Below are 27,842 nucleotides of genomic sequence, written 5' to 3' on the forward strand. Positions count from 1 at the left end.
CCAGCTGATGGAGATTAAAAGACGTCTATCTTCACCCAGTTATTTTCAAATAACAAATATCTAGTCAATAAACCCTATTGACTAAGGTTTCCCAATATGAATAGGATCACACAGGCAGGACTTGAGCCCTCAAGGTTTTGTTAGAAATATCTCAAGAAGATCCTCATGAGCATGTTTCAGAATGATGTTATTACTAACTGGAGAGTGGTCATTGAAATAAAGAAGGATGGTCCTAAGGGATCACTAAAGGTTTAGTTCCTAGAGTGCCAAGAATAAAAACTAATCTCACCCTATTGATCTTGAAGAAAGATACAGAAATATTCTGCTATCGCTGTTTCCCAAAGCCATGGGCCTACAGGAGGTCAAACTTTATACTCTTATTTCCTGGTTGATCCAATGGTGTTCATTTCTGTCATGGATACTAAATCTTTCTTAAGGGAATTAAACAACTATGTAGGATTATTCTAAGTCTACTGTATTTAAAACATGACTTGTACACTAACAGCAGGTGGAGGACAGAGACTCTTCCATGCCTACATCCCAGCCTAGGTTGTTTTGAGATTATAACCCAGTCGTCAAGAAGCAAAGGCACAGCATATTTTATTTGTAAGATCAACTCCACATAAAAATTATACTTAGACATCATATTATAAGAGACTATGCAAGGGCAGCATGGCCTGTGTTTAAAAGGAACACTTTTTAAAAATATATGAAGCACTGGGCACTATCCCAACCCAATGTCCTCTCAGGAAGTGGCACCAAAAATTGATAAATCTGTAGTGAGTGGTTCAAAAATTAAATTTTAAGTAAGCTGTAGCAACAGAGTTATCAGGATTGCCATGGAAGAACCTAGAATATAGCTACATTTGCACTCTCATGGACTAATGGATGAGACATATTAAGTAGGAGTGACGGATGAGATACCTCTACCTACAGAGAAAAAAGAAAGGTAGTTAATGAAAAGTTTCCAATGTAACCGCTTGATAAACTTGGCACAGAAAACACATTGACTAATACATTGACCGGTGAACATGGAAGACCTACTATGTGCCAGGGATTAGAGGGAAGGGTTGAAAGACTTGAAAATTTTTATTCAAGTGTCTGAGCACTACTTAAAGTGAACAGTCTATTGACTCAGATTATGTTTAAACTATACTAGAGATTTTTGTCTATTTGTCATAACTAGGGTAAAGGGAGACTTATTGACAAGACCAGGATATATGTAGACACGTGGAAGTAGCATTTTTTCTAAACACGATTGAAATGTAATGTGAGACCCATCACATAGACACTATTTAAACAACAAATACCCTCCTTAGTAGAGATTCGAGCTTTTTCTTCCTTATGTCAATACGATCATTTCTATGTGGACACTGCCACGTTTTGTCTTTTCTAAGGATCCTCACCGAGGAGTCTTGAAAATAAGGAATCTGAGTCAATCCAAATAAGCTAGGGTTGGTTAAGTTCCAGGGAGTATGAGAATTGGTAGAGGGAGGGTCATTCTGGAATTCTGTAAGATTGTTATGGATAGAGCTTGAAGTGGTATCCAAAGATAGTGAGCTGAAAGTTTTAAAGAAGACACAATTTGCACATCAGATTACATTTAAACATAAACCAGTAAGTCTCATTTTGTCTCAATTCATTTTTGTTCCTTCTACTTTCGCAGTAGTAGATTTACTACCACTGCTACCTCTCTGCCTTCTACTTGTCTTTTTTTTTTTTTTTTTAAGGATTAATACACTTCCATTTAGGGGTGTTAGTTCAAACAAACAACAACAACAAAAAGTCCTACCACAGGAAAATGTATTCTAAACAGAAAACGTTAGCTCTGATAAGCTAAATAAAATCCCCAAGACAATCTCTTACAAGCATAAACTGAGAATCCTGGCTCTTTTAAAAGTTGTCCTTCATAAACTACTAAAACGTTAACAGCATTCATCCATTGATCCTGAAGACATAGCAAAGTTTCAGGGATTTCCCCAAAAGTCATCGGGCCATAGTATATTAAGAAAATATCTGGCCGGGCGCGGTGGCTCAAGCCTGTAATCCCAGCACTTTGGGAGGCCGAGACGGGCGGATCACGAGGTCAGGAGATCGAGACCATCCTGGCTAACACAGTGAAACCCCGTCTCTACTAAAAAATACAAAAAACTAGCCAGGCGAGGTGGCGGGCGCCTGTAGTCCCAGCTACTCGGGAGGCTGAGGCAGGAGAATGGCCTAAACCCGGAAGGCGGAGCTTGCAGTGAGCTGAGATCCGGCCACTGCGCTCCAGCCTGGGCGACACAGCGAGACTCCGTCTCAAAAAAAAAAAAAAAAATCTCACACTGACAGTACACACAGTGCTACTGCAGGGTACAACCTAGGGGTTAGTTTATTTTTTGAAACGCTTGCAGCTCTTACCTCTTTCTGAATCCCACACTCAGTGGCAGGGTAATTAAACTCATATCCCTTCGCAGTTACCTTGGTTACAGGACAGCCAGTTCCTAGAAATGCTTCATCAGAATGCAAAATATGATCCTGACCAAGTAAAGTCGGTTCAGCCACAACCCAGAACATAGAGGAAGTACATCCTACTGACACTGTTGAAAAAAAATATTAAAAAGATTTAGATAGCAATTTTATGCTAAAGGACACCCAGAGAAAGTTTGAACATAGCATATCTAAAAACAAAAAAAAAAGATACCGCTGTAAAACAGCCTTGAGAGATACAATATGATCACTCAGATGAAGTGGTAAAATTGTAAATGAAGGATCAGTCCCATTCAAGCTTATCTGGAGACAACCTGTCTCCTCCCCTTCCAGTACTGTTTCCTTAAAAGTTCAACATTGGCTGGGCGCGGTGGCTCACGCCTGTAATCCCAGCACTTTGGGAGGCCGAGATGGGTGGATCACGAGGACAGAGATCGAGACCATCCTGGCTAACACGGTGAAACCCCATCTGTACTAAAAATACATAAAAATTTAACCGGGAGTGGTGGCAGGCACCGGTAGGAGGCTGAGGCAGGAGAATGGCGTGAACCGGGAGGCGGAGCTTGCCGTGAGCGGAGATCGCGCCACCGAACTCCAGCCTGAGCAACAAAGCGAGACTCCGTCTCAAAAAAAAAAAAAAAGTTCAACATTAAGCTAAATATGGGAGGCTGTCTCTGCTTCTTTTGCTGTGTGGGGTTTACTCTGGACTGGGGGAGCCTCAAGCTGGTGGCCGGCCTTGAGTTTATATAATTAGGCCTGTGTAAATGACTAATAGGGCACTGAAGCTGCAGCTTCTATGGCCTCTGACTCTCATCCCTGGCAGACATCTACGACCCACGTGGGTGAAGAGACAAGGGAAACTGTACCCTGGGGCATTTGTTAGACCTGCCAATAAGACGAAGATCTGCACCTGCTCTGTCTCCACCCTGTATCCTTCTGTGATGTACAAGGAAGATAGTCTCAGATTAAAACCTTGTGTGGTGAGTCTGTCAACTCAAAACATTCACAGCTGTGGTGCTACAACAGCATTTCTTCATTTTGTGTCCATTAATTCTACTACCGGAAGCATATCCAAAAAACGTTTTTAGACAAAAACATGTCCCATAGATAAAGCAATTCATCACTGTATTTTCATGAAGAAAAAAACTAGAAATAACAAAATTACATGTATTTTATACATAGTATTTCTATCCATTAACTTTTTAAATAAAGAAAAATATATAGTTTGGATGAGAAAAGATTACTGTAAAATATGGAAAAAGTAAGTGGAATGTAAACAAAACGATTAATATTAATGGTAACAACTTTATGACTTAGGGAGAATAAGAAGTGAAAGGAGAAAGAATGAAGAACTTTATTTTCACAACCTGATTTATGATCACTAACTCATGACCATTTAGGAGGCAACAGGGCCGGACAGGAGGCAGGTGGCAGGATTATGAGTGGGAGATCAGGGTGGGAGGTGGAAGAGCAAGTTGAAACCTTAAACAGAGAAATATTTTTCCACAGGTAGGGTGAATAGGGTGAGAAAACACAACAGAAAACACCTAAATCCAGAGGAAGAATAAAACTAGCTCTTTCCTAAGCATTAGGATAAACTAGATAAATCACTTGCTTTGCGGGGTGGTAGAGAGCAAACAAGAGAAAGCAATACCACTACAGAAGTCAGAAAACTACACTGGAAAGTCACTTCTACTCAAAACAGCAAACAGTAAAAGGCCCATAACCGCTAAGAAACTATGCCTTCAAACAACAAAATAGAAGGGTCACTCGTACCTGACTTTTGCTCAGAAAGAGTCAAAATCACGCACAAAAGGAAAGACGACTGTAACCCCGCAAAATCCTTCATGACGTCAGCTGCCAACTAATGACCCCTGAAAAATTCAGGAAATTGGAAGCGGCTGCCCTGCTTTGGATACTTTTATACCCGCTACCACACCCAGCTGACGACATTTACAAATCACTTTTTGCCAATGGCTCATATTTTCCAGGAACGTATTGTTTTTGCCAATTTAAATTGTTTAATGTTTGGAAAATACAGAAAGTATAAAGAACAAAATTAAAACTCTTTATAAAAACCGCGACTTTTATATTCACAGATAGGATTTTTTCTCCCTGCCGAAACTTGACATTCTCTTGATCACTCCAGAACCAAAATCAGGCTGCAAACAAAGTACCACTGACAAATCTTTGAGAACGGTGACTTCTTCAGGCCCTCAATGTTCCTAGAACAGAATGTTCACAGTGTCAATGCATGTTTATTGAATTGTTGGGAAATGATTTTCAAACTTTAGCAGCATCAAAAACACCTGCAACACTTGTTAATCCACCGATAGCTGAACTGTGTTCTGGAGACTGTTATTCACGGCTGGGAATCGGAGGGCCAAGAATTTACAATTCTGAAAGTTTCCAGGTGCTGCTGATGCTGCTGACCCCAGGATCACACTCTGAGATCGTGCCTCAGGCATGGTCACTTTAGAGAGTATTTATTTCCATGGCTTCCAAATTTTAGATTAACTTTCAAAATCATCTGGAACACTATTTAAAAATATGTGTATCCTAACCCCAATCTAGTCCATTGAGATCTGTTGTAGCTGGAAATGTAAGAATGCATATGAGTCACTGTAGGGTCTTGTCAAACATGCAAATTCTCAAGTCTAACTCAGTGGGGCAAGACCTAGGAATCTGCATTTTTAACAGTTTCCCCAGGTGACTCCTAGAGGCTGACACTTTCAGAAACTCTGAGCAGAAGTCCTCAGGGCTGCTGATGAGGGAGGGAGGGAGGCAGACCTCCAATTCTCCTTCAGTTATTTTCATTTTATTTATATCTGTTTTATGTTAGATCCTATTGGGGTTTTTTTTGAAAACACTAACATTATAAATTCTCAGCATCCTTTGACCTGAAATGTAACATCATAATTTTAAATAAGAAATCAGATGTACCTGGGGCTACCCATTAAGTGACCTCTTTGATGGATCAATAAGGAATAAAACAATGAATCCAAATCCTATTTCTCATCTTATAGTCTCCTGACACTGCCAACATCTATAATATAAACTTTGCAAAACATGTATGTTATCTGTGCTGCTAGTCACTATCTTCTGAGAATCTGGGATGACCAAAAAGAAAATAGAGACCAGTCCAACTAGCATGACATTGGGCCAAGTTCCAGAATCAGTAGTCTACACACAGCCTTCCCATAATAGATACAAAAAATAAAATAAAACAAAAATTCCTTCACCCAAAGAAACATTTCACATCTCCCTCCCAATTGAGCTTCTTCTACACACCCACATATTATAACAGAAAAAAAAGACATGGAAAAAATCAGTTTGCTACCACACCACTTTGAATCACCCTCAGATCTGGGAAGGAAGAGCCTCTGCTCGGGGACCCATACTTTAGAGGGTATCGCTCCGAACTGCTCCATCATGTTCTTCTCTGGGCACAAGAAATGTGTTGAAACAAAGGAACATGCCATCCAAATCCCAAGCCTTCATAATTTCCTGCCCAAATGGCCTTGAACTTACATCCGAGGACTGCTTGAGCCCCTTCCCTAAGTCAGTTCTCTCAGGTGTATATAGCCCTGGGCCTAATGGTGGCCAAGGGGCAGTTGTCTGCTGGAAATACGGACGGAGCTTGGATACAACACCTGGAGTGTCCACACATGTGCACTTGAGGCCCCCTACAATGCAGGTCAGAGTGGGGTTAGAAAGAGGAAGGATTTAACCACGGGCCATGGGCAGGGGAGGGTAGTAGAGTGGAGATAGATGGTGGCTCTCACCACATTGCAGTGTTCCAGTGTGAAATTCTAGAGATTCTAGATTCTGAGAATTCTAGATTAAAGTCTATCTTTCTATCTCATTATGAAAGTCAGTTTGTCAAAATAGCAGACATAACGTATCTTGTTTAACAGTTTCTTCATGTAAAGCTTTTACAAAAATATACATGATATGTGCCTCCACTTGTACCCTTGCTCCAGTCCCCATGCATGTGAGGTGGGAGCAGACTTGGGGCCATTTGTCCTCCACGCAAAGTATTAGGGTGGTGCAAAAGTAATCTCGGTTTTTGCCATTACTTTTAATTTGCAGTTACTTTTAATGGCAAAAATCATGATTAGTTTTGCGCCACCCTAATAACTTATCTTGGGAGAGATCTACTGATTTCCTTGGGAACTCTCTTAGGGCCTTGTCTTGCTTTGCCAATAAGCCTGAAAGGAGCTGAGTTTTACTAAACATCCTTGTGCTTAGGTCACTCATCAAAGTTCACCTTCAGTAAGTCAAGCAAATAATCAGAATTATGTAACTCTTACTTAGCATAGAGAGAGGCGAAACAAAAGGTGTTGATTATTTCAAAGTGGATCTGTTTGATGAGATAAAGGAATTCCGGGTAAATGTTGACAACATACTTAATGCTTGGGCCACTTTGACTTCAACCCCAGATGTTTACATCCCCATGGCATTCTTGATTTCCATGGAAGGCCTCTCTATCATTTACTTTTTTTCTAGTTTGCTCCTGTAAAAACTTCGAATATTTATCCAACAAGATTATCTACTGATACGTGTTATTAATTTATCATTTGGCTTAAGGATCTGAGGTTCCTTTCAGCAAACATTTGATAACCTCTTACATCATAGGCATTTAGCAAGGTACAGTGGAGGACACAATAGTGAACGAGAAAGACGTATCCCGCCTTTGATGAATTCACAGTCAGGCAGGGAGACAAACATTAAATACACACAGTTAAGAAATAATTCTGCAAAAATTAATTGCTATTCTCATAAGTACTGCAAACAAAAGTACAGAGTGTCAAGAGAGTGACTAACAAAAGGCCAGAAAGTACTGGTTCTGAGAGATCACATTTCAAGTCTGGAGTTTTATTCGAAATGCAGGAGGTCAGGAGTTCGAGACCAGCCTGGCCAACATGGCAAAACCCCGTCTCTACTAAAAATACAAAATTAGCCGGATGTGGTGGCGGGCACTTGTGATCCCAGCTACTCAGAAAGCCGAGGCAGGAGAATTACTTGAACCCGGGAGGTGGAGGTCGCAGTAAGCCGAGATCTCGCCATTGCACTCAAGCCTGGGCAACAAGAGTGAAACTCCGTCTCAAAAAAAAAAAAAAAATGAAGTTCTGATACATGCTACGACATAAGTGAAACTTGAAAACATTATGCTGAATGAAAAACTAGTTATAAAAGACCATATATTGTATGATTCCATTTATATGAATGTCCAGAAAAGGCAAAGTATAGAGACAGAAAGTAGATAAGTGGTTTCCTAAGACTGGGAGGACTGGTTAGTCACTGCTAATGGGTGTGAGGTTTCTTTTGAGGTGATGAAAATGCGTTATCATTGATTATGGGGTGATAGTTTGCACATATTTGTGAATACACTAAAAATCATTAAACTGTATACTTCAGTTCAGTGAGATGCCAGAAATTTGTGTCCAAAGGCTAAGAGAGATAAGAATTTAGAAGGAGATTTACTGTGTACAATATTAAATTGCCTCTGGAACCATCATTAGGATTGGATCCCATTATGCCCCAAGGAGACAAGTACAAAATCTGTTCCAACTCACCTGGCCTCTTTCTTTCCTGGAAAGGCCCAGAGAATACTACCTTAACTAGACATTAAGATATGAATTAGTAAAGGGAATTTGTTGGGATTGACAGTGAAAGATTTAGCCATTGAAATTATCTCAGTCACTATGATGCGATTCCAGATGAGCCAAAATTAGATGGCAGTACCTAATCATCAAAGACAAGTTGTAGAAATTACCATAGTTGGCTACAGAATCAGAGTGACAATAGAAGTGTTTTGATCCACAGTGATTTATGACATCATCTAACAAAACATGAGGTAACTGGGAGTGAAATAGATGGTCAGCTGATTAAAATACTGCTTGAACTATATAACTGGAAAAAATTCTAAGTATAATGTGTTATTTCTCTACTGCCACATAACTACCCCAAGACTTAGTGGCTTAAAACAATCATTTTCTCACAAATCTATGTGTAGAAACTTAGGCTAGATTTAGCTAGGCACTTCTACTGGTCTTGGCCAGTGTTATTCACATGACTTTAGTCATCTGGTAGCTCAACTAAAGCTAAAGGCACTTCATTCAATGTCAGGCAGTTGGCAGCCTACAGCTAGCATGTTTCAGTTCTCCTCTATATGACCTTTCTAGAAGATCACAGCTATAACAATAGAATGGTGGTTTCCACGTATGTATTACATAAATACAAGAGAGAGAGAAAGAGATTTATTACAAGAAGTTGATTCATGCAGTTATGTAGGCTAAGAAGTCCCACAGTCTACTGTCTGCATGCTAGAGACCCAGAAAAGTCAGTGCGGTGATTCAGGCCAAACTGAAGGCCCAAGAAGAAGGGGAGCCGACAGTGTAAATCTCAGTTTGAGGGTTGGGGAAGATAAGATGTCCTAGCTTAAACAGGCTGGCAGGAAGCAAAAAAGGGATGAATTCCCCCTTCCTTCACCATTTTTTTCTATTCAGGATCTCAATAGATTGATCGATGCCCACCTGCACTGGAGACAGCATTCTGCTTTCCTGAGTCCACCAATTAAAATGCTAATCCCACGTGGAAACACCCTCACAGATACATCCAGAAATAGTGTTTAATCTGGGCACTCAGGTGCCAGTCAAACTGACACAGAAAATTAACCATCACAGAGGTACAATGCAAATAGTGGCTCATTAAGTCATGACGTCCTTAGCTAGGCTGACAGTATTCTCTAATAGTTCTCAGAACTGTGACAGGCAACACTTCTCACATGTAGCAACTGTCCCGGCAAGGCAGAAATTCACATTTGATGTATAGCTCTCTGGTTTTCCTCCTTGGTTAGGAAACTCTCAGGGAATCTATCTTAGGAGAAAAATCATAGTTTGGAAACCACTATGCCAAAGATCGCCTCATGTGCTGGGTTCTCCAATACTGCCTGCTTCAATTTCAGACTTACAACTTTTATTTCCTTTTTTTTATTTCAATTTTTGTGGGTACATAGTAGGTGTATGCATTTATGGGGCACATGAAATGTTTTGATACAGGCATGCAATGCATAATAATCACATCATAGAGAAGGGGGTATCCATCCTCTCAAGCATTTATCCTTTATGTTACAAACAATCTAATTATACTATCAGTTAGTTAAAATGTACAATTAAATTGTTATTGACTATAGTCACCCTGTTATGCTACCAATAGTAGATCTCATTCATTCTTTCTAATATGTTGTACCCATTAACCCTCCCCACCTCCTTCCCACCACTACCCTTCCGAGCCCCCGGTAACCATCTTTTTATTCTCTATCTCTATGAGTTCAATTGTTTTGATTTTTAGATCACACAAATAAGTAAGAACATGCAATCTTTTTCTTTCTGTGCCTGGCTTATTTCACTTAACATAATGATCTCCAGTTCCATCCATTTTGTCACAACTGACAGGATCTCATTCTTTTATATGGCTGAATATTACTCCACTGTGTATATGTAGGACATTTTCTGTATTCACTCATCTGTTGATGGACACTTAGGTTGCTTCCAAATCTTGGTTATTGTGAACAGTGCTGCAACAAACATGGGAGTGCAGATACCTCTTCAATATACTGGTCCTGTTTCTTTTGGGTATATAGCCAGCAGTGGGATTGCTGGATCATATGGTAGCTATGTTTAGTTTTTTGAGGAATCTCTAAACTGTTCTCCATAGTGATTGTACTAATTTACATTCCCACCAACAGTGTACAAGGCTTTGCTTTTCTCTACATCCTTGTCAGCATTTGTTATTGTCTGTCTTTTGAATAAAGCCATTTTTAACTGAGATGAGAGGATATCTCATTGTAGCTTTGATTTCCATTTCTCTGATGACCAGTGATGTTAAGCACCTTTTCAAGCACCTTTTCCTGTGCCTGCTTCCCATTTAGATGTCTACTTTTACTTCCATTTTTATATGTTGTATGTGTTTGCATGATAAAATCTACTTTATCAGGAAACATAAAACATAAAGTGAAATGGAAAAAAAAAAAGGAAACATTACAGGAAACAGTCATTCACCTAATATATGTTCACTGGGCGGAAGGCAAATAATAGATGTGAACCCCGAAGGTTTAGGACAGGAAACAAAGGAAAGTTATTTCCTCATTCTCCCTAACCACATCCTTCAAGTCTTCTTCCTTATTTATTACATCACATGGACAAATACACTTGACCACACCTCCTGACATTGCTCAATATTTGCTTGAGTGAAAAGAGGCCGAGGTAACCTGAAGGAGGAGCTCTCATTACCTTCTGCCCATCACTTAATAAATAGCCAGTCAATTCCTCAACATTCTGTTACACTGTTGGAGAGATGAGACAGTCACACCAGCTGCCCCTAGTGGGGCTCTTATTGTTTTCTCTTATTCCAAGTCAACTATGTGAGATCTGCGGTGAGTACACTTTGAGCTAAAATTACTCTGGAGTGATAGTCTACTGAATACTCTTGACAAGAGACTCTATGTAGAGTTACCTGAGAAAAGATCCCATTCCAGTTTCATATGTGGTTGGACTCTATGAATGATGAAAAGGGTGGCAGGAGATAGTGAGGAGAGTCTCACAATGCATGTCGTTGTAAAAGGAATTACAGATTGTGTGTTCATTTGCCTCACTGCTCTTTCTATGCTCAGATCCTCTCTAGCACAGCATCCTACCAAATAACTCTCTATTCATGTGAATTTCCAATGACAAAACATGTATGCTCCCAGAAACTTTTCTAGATCATGGAAAATTATCTTTTGGTTTTGATATGCAATCTTTTTTTCCTGAAATTCAACACATGATTTTTGGGTTAACCCCCTTGTAACTCCACAGAAAAAATAATAATAATCTCTTTCAAATAGTGATGACTGCTGTCTTGTCATGAGTTAGTTTAGATGTTCCAAGTTGCATGTCCACCTCCCTTCAACTCTTTCCAAGGACACACGGGATAAAGTTCCATCATCTCTTGCATGGGTGTTAGCCCCAGAGATTGTGTGGTTCTGTAAAAGAACATTAAAGTAAGAGAAAGGAAAACTAAATTCAGGTTCAGTTTGATCCCTTAGTCGTTGAATGACCCAACGTTTCTGAATTTCTTTAGCTTCATTTGTTAAAAAAGGATAATGAGGGGAGATGCTTGAAGCAAATTATCTCCTGAAGTCTGGTGCAGTTCTCAGGTGCATGACTTCTCTTTTCTGAGACTTTACTCTGAAATTAAGCTTCAAACCAGTCCAAAGATGACCAGGTGGTACTATCTGTGCTCTCTAACCAGTAAGAAAACACCACAGAAGACAGGTTTGTATACATACAGGCTAAAGCATAGACTCTTCTGACTCTAATTTTTCTTCTTGGCCTGACATTTCCCCTGTTGGATCCTAAGAATAGGGGATGGCTATGTAGGTTTTGGCTTTCTATTGATTTTAAATAATAATAATAATTAAATTGATCTTTGAGAGTCAAGGAAGCTGATTTGAGTTGTTGACCAGGAACTGAAAAGTCTGTTTCAGGGCCAGAAAATCTGCTGAGCTGGATGCTTCCACAAAATCTCAGAGAATTGACTCACAATTGTTCCATTGTGTCTGCAACAAACCATGGCCTTTCTACAATCACTCTATTCAGATCTTCTTGACTCTTTCTTTTAAAGCAAAGAAAACTGGGCAAGGGAAATTACATTTCCTTGATTCTCAAGTATAGTGATAAAAACTCCAGTTACGCTGGAAAAAATAGCATGTGCAGCATTTTACAGTTTATTCGGTGGTTTCTTGTCCAATATCTATAAGGTAAGTGTTAATAGCCACAATGTTTAAATGAGAAAACTAAGGGTAACACGAGTTCCATGACTTACTATCCACAGTCATAAGTTAAGGAGCACAGAGAGTGGCCAAAATCTGAATCTAAAGCTCACGTTCTTTTCACTCTCCCACTAATCTATTAGGTAATCCGGAGGTGTGTAGGATTTGGGGCTACTCCTCAAGATTATCGAAAAATATATTGAGAAAGTGTCCTGTGTTTTCAATAGTAACTCTTTTTATTCTCCTCTATTTCCTTGGGAGCTCTGGATTCTCCCACTTCCACAGTATAATGTGACTTCCCTCCATCTCTGGATTTGGGGCATGTTGTAGGCTAAAACTGGAGAGTTTTTCACAACCTGCATAATGTTGAATAATGACCTCGATGCCCAGCCAACTGGGCAATCAGACAATAAAGTTTTGGGGTCAATCATCGGTATAACATAGAATTTTTACCTGCATTTTCTCAGCATTAACCCAATTGATTTAGAAGATGGAGAAGGAAAGAACTGAGTCCAGGAAGTAGAAAGTCCTGCTTACTGGGAGTCAGAAGACATGTAGTCTAGTTTCAGCTCAGCCTCCAATTATGGAAGTTTCTTTAAGGAGGCTCTCTCTAAGTTTCATATACAAAATTAGGGAATGATGCTAAATTTCCCAGGCAGGAGTCTGCGAGTACACAATGATAACTCTGCACCAGTTGTTAAAATATGAAAACATTTTCATGCTGGTTGTTAAAGGAGTAATGTCTGGCATGGGGGTAGGTTCAAGACCCACCTTTGTATTATTCCACCAACACAGTCAGCAGCCACTAGATTGGTCTAGGTCTGTGCCATACCTGTTACTAAATATTTTTATATAACCCCTGCTCCAAGTCTTACTATATTCTGAGTATGTGTTTCTTATTTCCTTCCTTCTCTGCCACAGAGGTAAGTGAAGAAAACTACATTCGCCTAAAACCTTTGTTGAATACAATGAACCAGTCAAAGTATACCAGGGAAACCAGCTCCTCTGTCAATGTCCTGTTGTCCCTCCAACTTGTTGGAATCCAGAACCAAAACCTGAAGCAAAAGCTGATCCAACAAATCAAATACACTGTGAAAAGGAGATGTAAGTTGCTGTATTCTCTGGAAGATTTAGAAAAAATCTACCTATTTAAAGATTATCTGCTACTAATCCTAAAAATTATGCATCCGAAATATCCCTGCTATATCCATTCTAATGGGACCAAACTTGAGGTAACAGAAACATAAACATGCCCAAAATACAATCCCACACCACTCACTCTAGAGCTAGGTCTTGCTTCTTTTGGTCTTAAAAATCATTTTCCTTCAAGAAGCCACAAACAAAAGCTATGGATTCCTACCCATTAATGCTGTTATATAAGCTAGTTTAGTTCACAACCACATGAGAATACAGATCATAACTAAGAAAGCTGGTGTTGGAGAGCCAACCATGGAACAATCCAGATTTGGACTAGGTGTGGGTTGGGCTTGAACCAGTCATGTTAATACTGAGTCTCAGTTTTCTAATTAGTATAAGAGGAAATGAAGCCACTCTTACCTACCTCATAATATTATTATAAGAATTATGAGAAGCCTGAGAGTTTTGATACTCTATAAGGAAGAACATAAAAATTCAAGTATTACTATCCTAGCAAGCTGGTACCACAAAGAGAAAGAAAAAAAAAAAAAAAAACACAAGATCTTGTTGTTTATCTATTTTTCCTCTTTTTTCACTTTCATAAGGATTGCATAATTCCAAAACAATTCTGTGATTTTTTGGAAAAGAACAAGATTTAGCTTGCATTTATATAATACTGCTCTAAAAAGCTCTGCTTTGAGGATAAAGAAGAGAGGAATCAAATATTCGTACAGGAATGTATCACATAATGGTGAACATATATGACGGTGGTCCCACAAGATTTTAATACTCTATTTTTATTGTACCTTTTCTGTTTGTAGATATGTTTAGATACACAAATACTATTTGGCTACAGTTGCCTATAGTATTCAGGACAGTAACATGCTGTACTGGTTTTTAGCCTGAGAGCAAACAGTTTCTCAGAATTTATTCCTATCATTAAGTGACATAAGACTGTATAGAGCGCAACAGAAGAAAGAAGTGATAGGCAACATAAGTCTCAAGGAAATCAGGAGGCCCGAAAAATCACAAGCATGTACCTTGTTAAGCTTGAATACTTTTCTTTTCAGTGTCACAGGTAAACTCAGGAGAGCTTGCCTTGATTACACTGGCTTTGGGAGCATGTCATAACCCTGATGAAAACTTAATATATGATTACCACCTGATTGACAAGCTAGAAAATAAATTCCAAGCAGAAATTGAAAATATGGGTAAGAATCAAATATTTAGAGACCCTAGACAACATTGTCTTATCCTCTGCTGATTCAGAACTATATGAAGTTTACCTCCACTCTTTCCTTCTCCTCTTCATCCCATTCATCTCACGATGTCTTTGCAGGGCACTTCCCTTTTTCCCTTTCAGTATGCATCTTGAATTTTCTTTTTAAATATGTTCAGCTGAGCATTTACCCTATGTCAAGTACTACTTTACATATGATGGCAGACAGACATACACACACACACACACACACACACACACACACACGACACCGTTCTCTAATCCTCCAGGAGGTTGACTTTAAGTCAAATGATGAAATACACCAGAAATAACTGAACAACACAGGACAAAGTGTCATAAGTACCAAAATACACAATGCTAGTATATGAGCTAAAGGCGGCCAGAGTTCATTATCACTGGGAAAAATCAACCGGTCATGGTGGCCACTAGTGAGGTGCACTGTTTTATTTCAATTCCTACCCAACATTTATTCTAGTTTTCTTTAAGTCCATCTTCCTTTGAGATGGCCTCCAACCTAGATTTATACTTACAGTTTCAACACCTTACTATGGAAATCGCAAGAGGCTTGGAGGTAGAAAACCTGTATTCTGGCCCTAGCTCTGTAACCACCTGAATATCTAGATAGCATCTTAATCTCTTTAAGGCTATGTCCCCTCAGTAATAAAATGAAAGAAATTGAGTGGAATTTAGTGGCCCTTAAAAGCCCTTACATTTCTCAGATTTTCTGATTCTATGGGTGACCTCCCCCTTCTATTACCCACCTTTCCTTAAATGTAAAGAAATTGAAATAGAGTAAGTAGGAATAGATGGAAAATGCATACTCCATTACCACTTCCATGATTAAGGGAGGTATTTCTTCTCTTTTCTAGAAGCACACAATGGCAATCCCCTGACTAACTACTACCAGCTCAGCCTGGACGTTTTGGCCTTGTGTCTGTTCAATGGGACCTACTCAACCACCGAAGTTGTCAACTACTTCGCTCCCGAAAATAAAAACTATTATTTTGGTAGACAGTTCTCGGTAGGTGAGTTTACTAAGCCCAATTCCCTTGGTACAGAGGACATGGTCACCAGTAGGTCTTGCCCTTTGAGTTCTTCTACCAGTAAGTACTTGGATTTTATTTTCTACCCTCTTTGCTCCAGTCCTCTCAAAAGGGAATTTTCTTTTTGAGAAGAATGGATGATGGATGGCATTTAAGCCTCTTTCTAGATGTGTGGTATACTAGAAATACCCGGTTCCTGCTCCAGCTCTTCTTTGAGTTATATAAACAACGAATGTTAACTCTTGATCTTAATTTTTCCATCTGGAAAATGAGGATAAAGCATGAGTATATTCACAAGAAATATTTTAGAAACGGTAAGTTTTAGAAAAGGGAAATGTAATGGAATTCGTTTAACTTAACACCGTCTCTTTCTCTAGTTTATTGGGACAATTGGGATACCTCGATAGTCTTGAACAATACTACCTCTCCAGTGACAAAGTCCAATATTATAATCAATAGGTTATATATTCACCTTGGGAAATGAACCAGAAATTTCCCACTGTGTCAGCCTTAACATCCAAAAAGAAGTCTTTAGACAGTTAGTATAGGTGCTTAGCCTCTATGGATCCAGATATACAAGTTCATCTTTCTCCAAATTCAAAGTTCAAATTTAAGTTCAAAGCAAATCACCATTTTAGTATTTCTGGATAGTAAGGAGAATGTGAGATTTCTCAGACTTCTTTTCCCATGAGAGAGGAAAGGTCCAAGGAGAATGTGAGATTTCTCAGACTTCTTTTCCCATGAGAGAGGAAAGGTCCAAGGAGAATGTGAGATTTCTCAGACTTCTTTTCCCATGAGAGAGGAAAGGTCCAAGGAGAATGTGAGATTTCTCAGACTTCTTTTCCCATGAGAGAGGAAAGGTCCCATGCTAAAGAACACAGGAGAGACCAAGTATCAAGCCAGAAAACGAGTCCTTATCTTTCCTTCTTCCAATCTCTGGCCTCATCCTCTTTTGTAAAGAGGTTTGCTGGGCAACAACTCTGTTAAGTATTATTTTCTAATCAGTCTAATGAAACCCTTGAGAGGCTTACAAAGATGTAGTTTATTTGATGCATTGTCCTAGGTTTCTCAATCCCTCAGCCAACATGGCTAAAAGATTAGAGAAAGATAGAAAAGATGGGAGCAACCAAGATATAAAAGTGAAATACTGTCCATGTGTATGCACCTACAAATCCATAGGTGCTTTATGACCAAGGTATGTGTAATGAGAAAAATGTGTATTTAAAAAAAAAAAAAAAAGGCAGGGCATGGTGGCTCATGCCTTTTATCCCAGCACTTTGGGAGGCTGAGGCGGGCAGATCATCTGAGGTCAGGAGTTCAAGACCAGCCTCACCAACATGGCGAAACACCGTCTCTACTAAAAATACAAAATTAGCTGAGTGTGGTGGCGCATGCCTGTAATCCCAGCTACTCAGGAGGCTGAAGGAGGAGAATCACTTGAGCCCAGGAGGCAGAGTTTACAGTGAGATCGGAGCACTGCACTCCAGCCTGGGTGGCAAAAACGAGACTCCATCCCAAAAAGTAAAAATAAAAAACACTCTAGACAGCAGCAAGAGAGCTTTAGAGATCTGTGCTACATCCCACCCCTAAACTGTTTTTAAGCTAATTTCCTGGCTATTTACCTGCTATGTGTGTGTGATGGGTCTCTTTTCCTTGGCAAGTTCTTAGATATTTTCCAGCATGTTTGGATTCTCGGACATGCCTGTTCCTCAGTTGGGCTCCACGGCCTGGACTTCAAAGTTCAGGCAGCAGACATATCTTTTCTGGGCCCTTCCCTGTTTCTCTTTCAGTATGCATCTTGAATTGTCTTTTTAAATGTGTTCAGCTGAACATTGACCCTATGTCAAGTACTACTTTACATATGATGGCAGACACACACACACACACACACACACACACACACACACACACACGACACCGTTCTCTAATCCTCCAGGAGCTTGACAAATGATGAAGTCAAATGATGAATTACACCAGAAATAGCTGAACAACACAGGACACAGTGTCATAAGTACTAAAATATACAATGCTAGTATATGAGCTAAAGGTGGCAGAGTACATTATCACTGGGAAAAATAAACTGGTCATCGTGGCCACTAGCGAGGTGCATCTCCCTTAAGTAACCTGGTGGGAGGCCCATCGCACTACAGTATGAGGCATGAACTATGGAGTACATGGCAACTGAACATTGGGAAGAAATCTTTCAATATTTGACTGGTTAGTGCTGGAGAGATGATTGCTGTATCTTGAAATCTTTCTTCACCAATTAGCATGACCAACCACACCAGTTTTTCTAGATCTGTTTTTCTTTCAGCACTGAAACTCTCACATCCCAGGAAACCTCTTAGTCCAGGACAAACGACAAACTGAGATGGCTGGTCCCCTATCGACAATGTTTTGTTTCCTGACAGATACTGGTGCAATGGCTGTCCTGGCTCTGACCTGTGTGAAGAGGAGTCTAATAAATGGGCAGGTCAAAACAGATGAAAGCAATTTAAAGAACATCAGTATTTATATAAAGTCACTGGTAGAGAAGATTCTGTCTGAGAAAAAAGAAAATGGTCTCATTGGAAACACATTTAGCACAGGAGAAGCCATGCAGGTAAGTCAGAGGGTGAAACAGGAGGCAGAGAAGGGAGTCTTCTCTGGAAGAAAGCAGTATCTTATTTTTTATTTTTTTGAGATGGAGTTTTGCCTTTGTTGCCCAAGCTGGAGTGCAATGGTGCAATCTCGGCTCACTGCAACCTCTGCCTCCCAAATTCAAGCGATTCTCCTGTCTCAGCCTCCTGAGTAGCTGGGATTACAGGCACCCTCCACTACACCCAGCTAATTTTTTTCTATTTTTAGTAGAGACAGGGTTTCATCATGCTGGCCGAGCTGGTCTCGAACTCCTGACCTCAGGTGATCCACCCGTCTTGGCCTCCCAAAGTGCTGGAATTACAAGTGTGAGCCACCGCACCCGGCCAGTATATTTTTCCTTTCTTATTGGCCTCCTAAGACCTTACTATCCATTCTGCGGTTCCTATACTAACTTTGATTTTGCTGATATGATTCCCTTCCCCTGCCTGACGTACTCTTCTCATCTTCAGCTTTACTTCCCCATAACCAATGCTTCCAGGAAGCTTTTCCTAACTACAATTTCTCTAAGAAACTCTAGAATCTACTACAATCTACTTTGTTGTTCTATCACACATGGTTGTACACTTTCACACACACAGTAGTCCCCCCTTACCCACAGTTTCACTTTCCACAGCTTCAGTTACCCAAGGTCAACCGAGGCCTGAAAATATTAAATGGAAAATTTCAGGAATAAACAATGTGCAAGTTTTAAATTGTGCATAATTCTGAGTAGTGTGATAAAATCTTGCACCTTCCCGCTCTGTTCCACCCAGGAAGTGACTCATCCCTTTGTCTATGCACGTTAATCACTTAGTAGCCGGTTATCAGTCAACTGTCCCAACATTGAAGTGCGTGTGTTCAAGTAACCCTTATGTACTTATTAATATACTACAGCAATGGTGCTGTAGTATATTATTATAATTGTTCTATTTGATTATTGTTGTTGTAAATCTCTTACTGTGCCTAATTTATAAATTGAAATTTATTATAAGTGTGGATGTATAGGAAAAAAACGTAGTATATTTAAGGCTCAGTGCTATCCATGGTTTCAGGAATCCACTGTAGGTCTTGGAAAGTAACCCCGCTGATAAGAGGGAATTACTGCATTACCTCCATTTCCTAAACTATGAGCATGAGTCACAGTAACTGTGTCAGTAAACTACCTAATCTCACAAAACCAGAAAGTGGTACAGATTGGGATGCGACCTGGGCCGTTGTTCTCAAAACTCACACTCAGCACCTACACTGTCATGCATACGCTCCTTGAGATCTGAGACTTTATTCCTGCATTCATTGAGCCATTGATTTACAAACTCTAAGGGGAAGATATAAGAAGTGATCAAGGAAGGCTTACAGAAAAAAAAAAAAAAAAAAAAAACCTTTACTGCGTCATCAGTATGAAGAGATATTTTCCAGGCTGACTCCGGGCTAGAGGACTTTCAAGGGAGAGACAAAGACAGTGAGGAAAAAGACCCACAAGCACAAAAGAATATTAGGCATTTTAAGGTCAAGGTGCTCAGCATGACCAGCACAGAGTCCGTGAGAAATGTAACAGGAGGCTGGAGGTGTAAGCACGGGTCCAATCATAAGGTTATCTGTTTGTTGTTACTATTTATGTTGTTGATTGCCTTGCTAAGTTTGAACTGAATATAAACTGCTTTCCCATTTTGGCTGCACATTCGAACCACTTGAAGGATCTCTTAGGCAACACTAATACCCAGGCCCACACCAGCCGGCTAGTACAGAAATTTAGAGGTGGAGCCTGGGCCTTGTTCTGGTTTGAAAGCCCTGCAGGTGATACAAATTCACAGTAGAATCAAGAGCTACTTGCCTACAAGATATTGCTGGGTATTTTTAAATATTAATAACATTTAATTTGTTGTTATGTATGTTCATAACATTTATTGATGTGTCTTAAGAGGAAATGTACTATGACCCGGTTTTTCTTTTTTCTTAATATCCCACAAATTCTTGTGGACCACTTGGTGAGCTTAAGAACCTCCAAGAAAAGATGAAAACAGGAACAGTCCATCCCTGGGAAACTACAGAGCAGCATGTTCAAGTCCGACCCACTTTAATTCCTGTCTTGCTCACCCCAATGTCCTCCTAACTTTTACTACCTCACAGTTCTGCCCCTTCAATCGAGCTTACATTCTGCTGCCAGGAGAGTTTCTGTTTAATGAACTATTAGACTCCCCATTGTCAATCAAATAATGTCAGACACCTCCTCATTGTTGTCAATCAAATGAGGTCAGACATCTCACCATAAAATTCAAGCGTCTACTAGTCTAGCCCAACTTCCTTCTCCAGCCTGTTCTTCCACAGTTGCCTCCAATGTTCCCCATACACCAGTTCTCCTAAACCAGGAGGAATCCCCTGAGGAACTTTGCTAAAATGCAGATACTCACAATGCAGATACTCTCATGGTCATGTCCTGGCCATTCCTACCTAACACCTTTGTTCATGTGTGAGTGCAGAGCTCCTCACCTCATCTCAGAAGCCAAACTTCTATCCTACTCTCCAAGGCCTAACTCAAATACCACCTTCTCCAGGAAGCTTTTTTTTAGCTTCATTAAATGTTTGTGAGCTCCTCTCCTCTTTAGAAAGACGCATCCCACTAGATGCCTCCCTTAGGGCAATTCCTCTGGCATCTCCTTTTACAATAGTTTGTTAATATTTATTGAGTGTCTCCTATGTGACAGGTATTTCCCAGCATTGGGATATAGAAACGAATGTGGCAAAATCTGCTTTCATTGGAACTATTATAGCTTGCGTTATTAAGCAGTTCTGACCTCCCTGCCCAAACAGATTTGTAAGCTTCTGGATAACAAGAAAGATATCTGAGGTATCTGAGGTGCTTCCTAGGTAGTCAATGTTCAATTGATACTGAATTAGTTATATATAGGCTTCCCCTTACTTGAAGTGTCTCATATTCACTGTCTCTCTTTGTCTCTCGTCCCCCACTCCCACCCCTGCCCCCCTGCCTCATTAGGCCCTCTTTGTATCATCAGACTATTATCATGAAAATGACTGGAATTGCCAACAAACTCTGAATACAGTGCTCACGAAAATTTCTCAAGGAGCATTCAGTATTCCAACTGCTGCAGCCCAGGTCTTACCTGCCCTGATGGGAAAGACCTTCTTGGATGTTAACAAAGACTCTTCTTGTGTCTCTGCTGCAGGTAAAAGCATTAAAGAGCAGACTGTTCTGCTTTTCACCATAGCACCCAAAGCACGTGAGATTCAGGTGTCCTTTGAAACCAAAAGCGACCAGATAAACCTCCAAAACAAAACAGTTGCCAGAGAGAATTCTGTTTTCATCATGTTATCAGGGATTACAGCCACCTGAGGATTTCTTCTTAACTGAGTGCTAGATGTCCTTCTTAGTTCAAACATAACAAGGCAGACCTGATTCAATAATGTTTATCTTCAAAGGCATATTTTCTGACTGTTGGATATAGAAGGATCTAAGCACCATTCTCATCCTAAATAAAGTACAGAGGATTGGTACCGTGCTCTGACTTTGCACAGTGAGTGATGCCTCAGGGAAATGAGACATCTATGTGGAAGGGATATGCCAGTATTTGAAAATTATAGCATACGTTACTTATTCAAACGACTTTGTAACCAGGTAGAAAGAAAGGAGACATTTCCTTACATCTCTGTCTGTTCCTGGTTCAGCCACTTACAGGTTTAGGAAACTTGGACAAAATGTTTAACCTCTAAGCTTCAGTTTTCTAATGTAAAAGTTGGAAACAAGGACAGTATCTAACATAGGTTTTTGTAAAGATTGAATGAGACAATCCATATAAAATGATTAGTACAGTGCCTGGCACTTCATGTGTTTTCAATAAATGTTAAGCAATAAAAAGGAGAAAAGACAAGCATGATTGTATGCTGTACCAAGGCAAAAAAAAGAAAAAAATCAGGATCCTCTGTGAGAAATAGAAGTTAGAACAACTGAATTGCTTAAACAGCTGGGAGTTGAGCCAAGTACCAACATTCACAAGCTGGTGAGTTTTGGTCTTAGTTTCTGCTTTAGTTATACGAGAAATTTGCCCCTTGACTGATGATAATTGCTCCTTATAGTAAATCCATGTCTGCATAAAGGCAAGGAGTCCTTGGATAGGGGTTGAGGAGGTCTGCAAACTCTAATATCATTTTTAGTTTTCCGAATATTGCTCTGGGCTTTTCTGTCTCTGCCAGGTAACTTCAGCAACTCCACTTATGAGCCTGTAACTGTGACCACTCCTGTCACACCATCATCTATCTCTGTCAATTACTCTGTGAGAATCAATGAAACATATTTTGCCAATGTCACTGTGCCAAACGGTTCTGTCTTCCTCGATGTGATGGAGAAAGCTCAGAAAATGAATGATACTATATTCGGGTAGGTCTGTACCTAACCTAAGGTTAAGGTGTTTGCTGTCACTTCTAAAGATGCAGTAAGAATACATTTGCACCTAAATGCAAAGTATATTTAAGATGCTTCTGGGTCAGTAGCTTTGCTGTCCCTCTGCATCCCACAGCAGGATTTTATAATAGGAGGAGAGATATTTCATCTTCTTTCACATAATAGGTAGTAAATTAATGTTTACTTAATAGATTAATGAATCTCATGGCTCTCTCTTATTTCAGTAAAACTCTTTCAGTAAATGCAACTTCTAAAGTCAAACATCTGAGATCTAGAACCGTGGTTCTTACTCTTTTTGAATCACTGACCCCTTTGAAAATCAGGTGAAAGTAATGAATGTTCATCTCAGAAAAAAATGAACATACACAAAAAAATTGGCATTTGTTTACTTATTTATTTTACAGACGGCATTTTACTATGTTGCCCAGGCTGGTCTTGAATTCCTGGGCTCAAGAGATCTGCCCACTTCAGCCTCCCAAAGTGCTGGGGTTACAGGCATGAGCCACTGCCAAATTTAGCATTTAAACTGGGGGTTTCACAGATGCCCTGAAGCTTCCCCCTGCCCTCGCTTTCAGAAAATTCATAGATCCCTAAACTAAAGTTACTGGTCAAGGAGGTCAAGTAATGGCTCTGCCTCTGAAAAGTATGATTTATTTGGCTCCTTAACTCTAGTTGACAGTTTTTTATCATATTTAACAACATAGCGTAGGATGCTATAAGGAAAATCAGAATAATAATATAATATATATTATAAAGGCTACCCTTGTGGGCTTTAAGGGAGGTAGAAAAATGACTATGAAATATAAAACAGATATTGACCATGTCACTTTTTAATAAACACAACATGAAATATCAAATTATCCTTTCCTGTTCCTCTTTTCTAAGGGAAAACCCACTAACTTATGGTGCCTCTAGCACATGAGGATAACATGTTCTACTGAATCAATATCTTCAGCAGTTACTATCTTGGGGTGGAAGGTTGAAGCTGTTATCTGAAAAGTATCTACCATGGCAGGTTGGGGGGAGCAGAAACCAAGAGCATCATTTCTCTCATTTAGCATGGAGTATCTGCATTAGAATCAGCTAGAGTGTTTATAAAGCATGCAGATTCCTGACCCCCAGCTCATATCTAAAAATAAAAGTATCTATGGATAGGGCCAGGAAATCTGCATTTTTTGTAATGTCATCAAGTGATTCTCAAGTACATTAAAGTTTGAGAAATGCCTATTGTGGGTTTCCTTTGACAATTCTAAGTTCCAGTAACCTCTTGGATGTCACCCACAGTTTCACAATGGAGGAGAGCTCATGGGGGCCCTACATCACCTCTGTTCAGGGCCTATGGGCCAGTAATAATGACAGAACCTACTGGGAACTTCTGAGTGGAGGCATACCACTGAGCCAAGGTAAGGGAGAGACATTGCAAAAAGACCCATGTGAAAAATGCCCAAATGGAGAGGGGTGTGAGCCTTTGTGGGGACTGGGCCAAGGGGTTAGTAGAGATGACATCCATTATTTGGTGATTTCGTGGTCGAATCATTTGACCCAGTTCTCGGCCTTCTTCCTTTTCAGGAGTTGGTAGTTACGTTGTCCATGATGGAGAAAACTTGGAGGTTCGTTGGAGCAAATACTAATAAGCCCAAACTTTCTTCAGCTGCATAAAATCCATTTGCAGTGGCGTTCCATGCCGATTGTCCTTATGCCTTCTTCATTTATCCCAGTCCGAATAGGAGAATTAACCTCCCCTTCTCTCTCTACACATTCAGTAAAAATTGTTAAAAGATTAACAACCATACAAAAAGAGCATGTCCTAATTCGTTCATTCTGAAAGGATTTTAAAATTTGTTAGAGGAAAGTCCACCTAAAGAAGAACTGAAGTGAAAAGAAATGAGACCACATGTCTAACAAGTGGGGTTCTACTCAAGGTTCTCCTACTAACTATCTAAGTGGCATTGGGCAACTGGGTAAAATGGGGATAAGGTTCTAGGTCTAATGTTGCAGCACAACCAATGAGATCAAGCATAAAGTCTGTGAGAGACTGAGCTCTCTGAGGCCCAGATGCAAGAGAAAAACCCATTGGTCACACTGACCTCATACAGGTAGTGGGCAGAAAAACCATGTTGCTAAGAAGAAAGGGGGAAACATGAGGCAGATACATAAAAAGTCCGCTCATAGTTTGAGAAACAATCTCATCCCCTGCATCCAGCTGTCTCCCTTGGATCCCACTTGTTCTTTTACGTTTGTTTTCCCTTTATTTCCCCATAAAATCACCCCAATATCCATATCATCAAAATACACATGCAAAAAAGTCACTTCCAATGTTCATTTCCACAGAATTCACTTTTTTCCTTTTTTCATTTTTCTAATCAATTTTTGTCATGCTAAGAAGTCACATCTTAAAGGAAAAAAGCTGAATCATATCAAGGCAGCACGAGCTTGTACTTATACTGAGTCCTGGGGCTACACGCAGTACAGTCAGAAACCAGAAGGACATTTCAGATACCAAAGGGCAAAAGCTATTTTATGTAAAGTGTGAAGTAACCCATTTAAAGTAATTTCCTGCAAATAAAAACCACAATGAGACACCATGCCACACCAGTCACAATGGTTACTATTAAAAAGTCAGAAAATGCAGACTGGATTAAGAAAACGTGGCACATATACACCATGGAATACTATGCAGCCATAAAAAAGGATGAGTTCATGTCCTTTGTAGGGACATGGATGCAGCTAGAAACCATCATTCTCAGCAAACTATTGCAAGAACAGAAAACCAAATACCACATGTTCTCACTCATAGGTGGGAATTGAACAATGAGAACACTTGGACACAGGAAGGGGAGCATCACACACCGGGTCCTATTTTGGGGAGGGGGGAGGGGGGAGGGATAGCATTAGGAGAGATACCTAATGTAAATGACAAGTTAATGGGTGCAGCACACCAACATGGCTCATGTATACATATGTAACAAACCTGCACGTTGTGCACATGTACCCTAGAACTTAAAGTATAATAAAAAATAAAAATAAAAAAAGAAATTAGAAGAAAAAAAAAGTCAGAAAATGCTGGCGAGGTTACGGAGAAAAAGAAACACATACGCTGTTGGTATGTAAATTAGGAGTGTACATTAGTTCAACCACTGGGGAAAGCAGTGTGGAGATTGCTCAAAGAGCTAAAAACAGAGCTACCATTCAACCCAGCAATCTCATTACTGGGTATATACCCAAAGGAATAGAAATCATTCTACATCTAAATCTAATATAAACCGTGTGTGTGTGCACTGCAGCACTATTCACAATAGCAAAAATATGGAATCAACCTAATTGTTCATCGATGATTGACTTTTAAAGAAAATACAGTACATATACACTATGGAATACTATGCAGTCATAAAAAATGAGATCATATCCTTTGCAGGAACATGGATGGAGCCAGAGGACATTATCCTTAGCAAACTAACATGGGAACAGAAAATCAAATACTGCATATTCTGTCTTATAAGTGGGAAATAAATGATGAGAACACATGGATACATAGAGGGGAACAACACACACTGGGGTCTATGAGAGGGTGGAGGGTGGGGAGAGGGAGAGGATCAGGAAAAATAACTAATGGGTACTAGGCTTAATGCCTGGGTGATGAAATAATCTGTAAAACAAACCCCCATGTCATGGGCTTATCTACATAACAAACCTGCACATGTATACCTGAACTTAAAGTAAAAGTTTAAAATAAAGTACTTTTTAAAAGAAAAATGCCTTCAGGTAGAATTAGTTGAATTATTACTTTTTTTTTTTTTTTTTTTTTTTTTTTTTGAGAGACAGAGTTTCGCTCTTGTTGCCCAGGCTGGAGTGCAATGGTGTGATCTCGGTTCACCACAACCTCCACCTCCCGGGTTCAAGTGATTCTCCTGCCTCAGCCTCCTGAGTAGCTGGGATTACATGCACCACCATGCCCAGCTAATTTTGTATTTTTAGAAGAGACAGGTTTCTCCATGTTGGCCAGGCTGGTCTCGAACTCTTAACCTCAGGTGATCCACCCGCCTTGGCCTCCCAAAGTGCTGGGATTACAGGCGTGAGCCACCGCACCCGGCCAGTTGAATTACTCTAACAATGTCTTCCTTATTACTCCTGTGTTTTCTTCATGATCATCCTAGCTTCCTCTCCTCCATCACTGACACTGCTTCACAGTCAGATTGAACCCTCTTCCAACAAACTGCTTTCTGCTATTGATACTCAGTGCTCAGGTTCAACTCTGCCCTGGTCTTCATTACCCGGGTGTAACACATGACCCTCATGAATGAACAGAAATGGATCTCTGCCCTGGTCTTCATTACCCGGGTGTAACACATGACCCTCATGAATGAACAGAAATGGATTCTATTCCTTGGGTCTCTGTCTCATCTTTAAAGCTAAGTTGGAAAATATATACACTTACTGTGTACCCACAAAAATTAAAAACATAATAACAATAATAATAATAATAAAGCTAAGTTAGAGAAGCTGGGAGGCATGTTACCCTTCCAGGATCCCTGGTGCTGTTAGTGGTCAGATCTGTTTGTAGCCTATACAAGCTATGTGAAATTGAAGGATACTGGTTTAAGGTGAGAAACATGCAAAATGTCAGAATTGGTATTACTGTCCATAAATAGCATGACTAGCCTTTATTTCTAACAGAGACTGCTGAGTTTCTCTCAGCCAGAGGTCTTAAAGTATAATGTAGTAATACTGCTGTCTGATATAAATGCCTTTAATCTCAGAAGCAGACATGAAATAACACTCCCTTAGGTTTCCACTAACATTGGCCCGTGAAACCTAGTTCTGAGGACAGGCACGGTGGCTCATGCCTGTAATCCCAGCACTTTGGGAGGCCAAGGCGAGCGGATCACCTGAGGTTAAGAGTTTGAGATCAGCCTGGCTAATATGGTAAAACCCCGTCTCTACTAAAAATACAAAAATTAGCTGGCCATGGTGGCAGGCAATTGTAATCCCAGCTACTCAGGAGACTGAGGCAGGAGAATCACTTGAACCCGGGAGGCGGAGGTTGCAGTGAGCTGAGATCACACCACTGTACCCCAGCCTGGGCAGCAGAGCCAGACTCCATCT

The 27,842-nt window shown here is 40.0% G+C and overlaps 2 protein-coding genes across 2 annotated transcripts; one reads left to right on the forward strand and one right to left on the reverse strand.

Moving 5' to 3' along the window:
• Nucleotides 1–630: 630 nt before the first annotated feature.
• On the reverse strand, nucleotides 631–4,318 carry OOSP3 (oocyte secreted protein family member 3). Its single transcript, XM_073016922.1, has 4 exons — nucleotides 4,246–4,318; nucleotides 2,401–2,579; nucleotides 1,407–1,583; nucleotides 631–930 (listed from the first exon to the last, which is right to left on the reverse strand). The coding sequence occupies exons 1-4, from the start codon at nucleotides 4,316–4,318 to the stop codon at nucleotides 850–852; spliced, it is 510 nt and encodes a 169-aa protein (XP_072873023.1). The 3' UTR covers nucleotides 631–849.
• Nucleotides 4,319–10,757: 6,439 nt separating this feature from the next.
• TCN1 (transcobalamin 1) lies at nucleotides 10,758–26,524 on the forward strand. Its single transcript, XM_007997101.3, has 9 exons — nucleotides 10,758–10,909; nucleotides 13,208–13,390; nucleotides 14,494–14,634; nucleotides 15,533–15,688; nucleotides 18,118–18,308; nucleotides 21,318–21,507; nucleotides 22,532–22,715; nucleotides 24,024–24,142; nucleotides 24,309–26,524. The coding sequence occupies exons 1-9, from the start codon at nucleotides 10,831–10,833 to the stop codon at nucleotides 24,368–24,370; spliced, it is 1,305 nt and encodes a 434-aa protein (XP_007995292.3). The 5' UTR covers nucleotides 10,758–10,830; the 3' UTR covers nucleotides 24,371–26,524.
• Nucleotides 26,525–27,842: the final 1,318 nt, after the last annotated feature.

This window comes from Chlorocebus sabaeus, chromosome 1 (genome assembly GCF_047675955.1).
Source record: "Chlorocebus sabaeus isolate Y175 chromosome 1, mChlSab1.0.hap1, whole genome shotgun sequence".
NCBI classification, from domain to species: domain Eukaryota; kingdom Metazoa; phylum Chordata; class Mammalia; order Primates; family Cercopithecidae; genus Chlorocebus; species Chlorocebus sabaeus.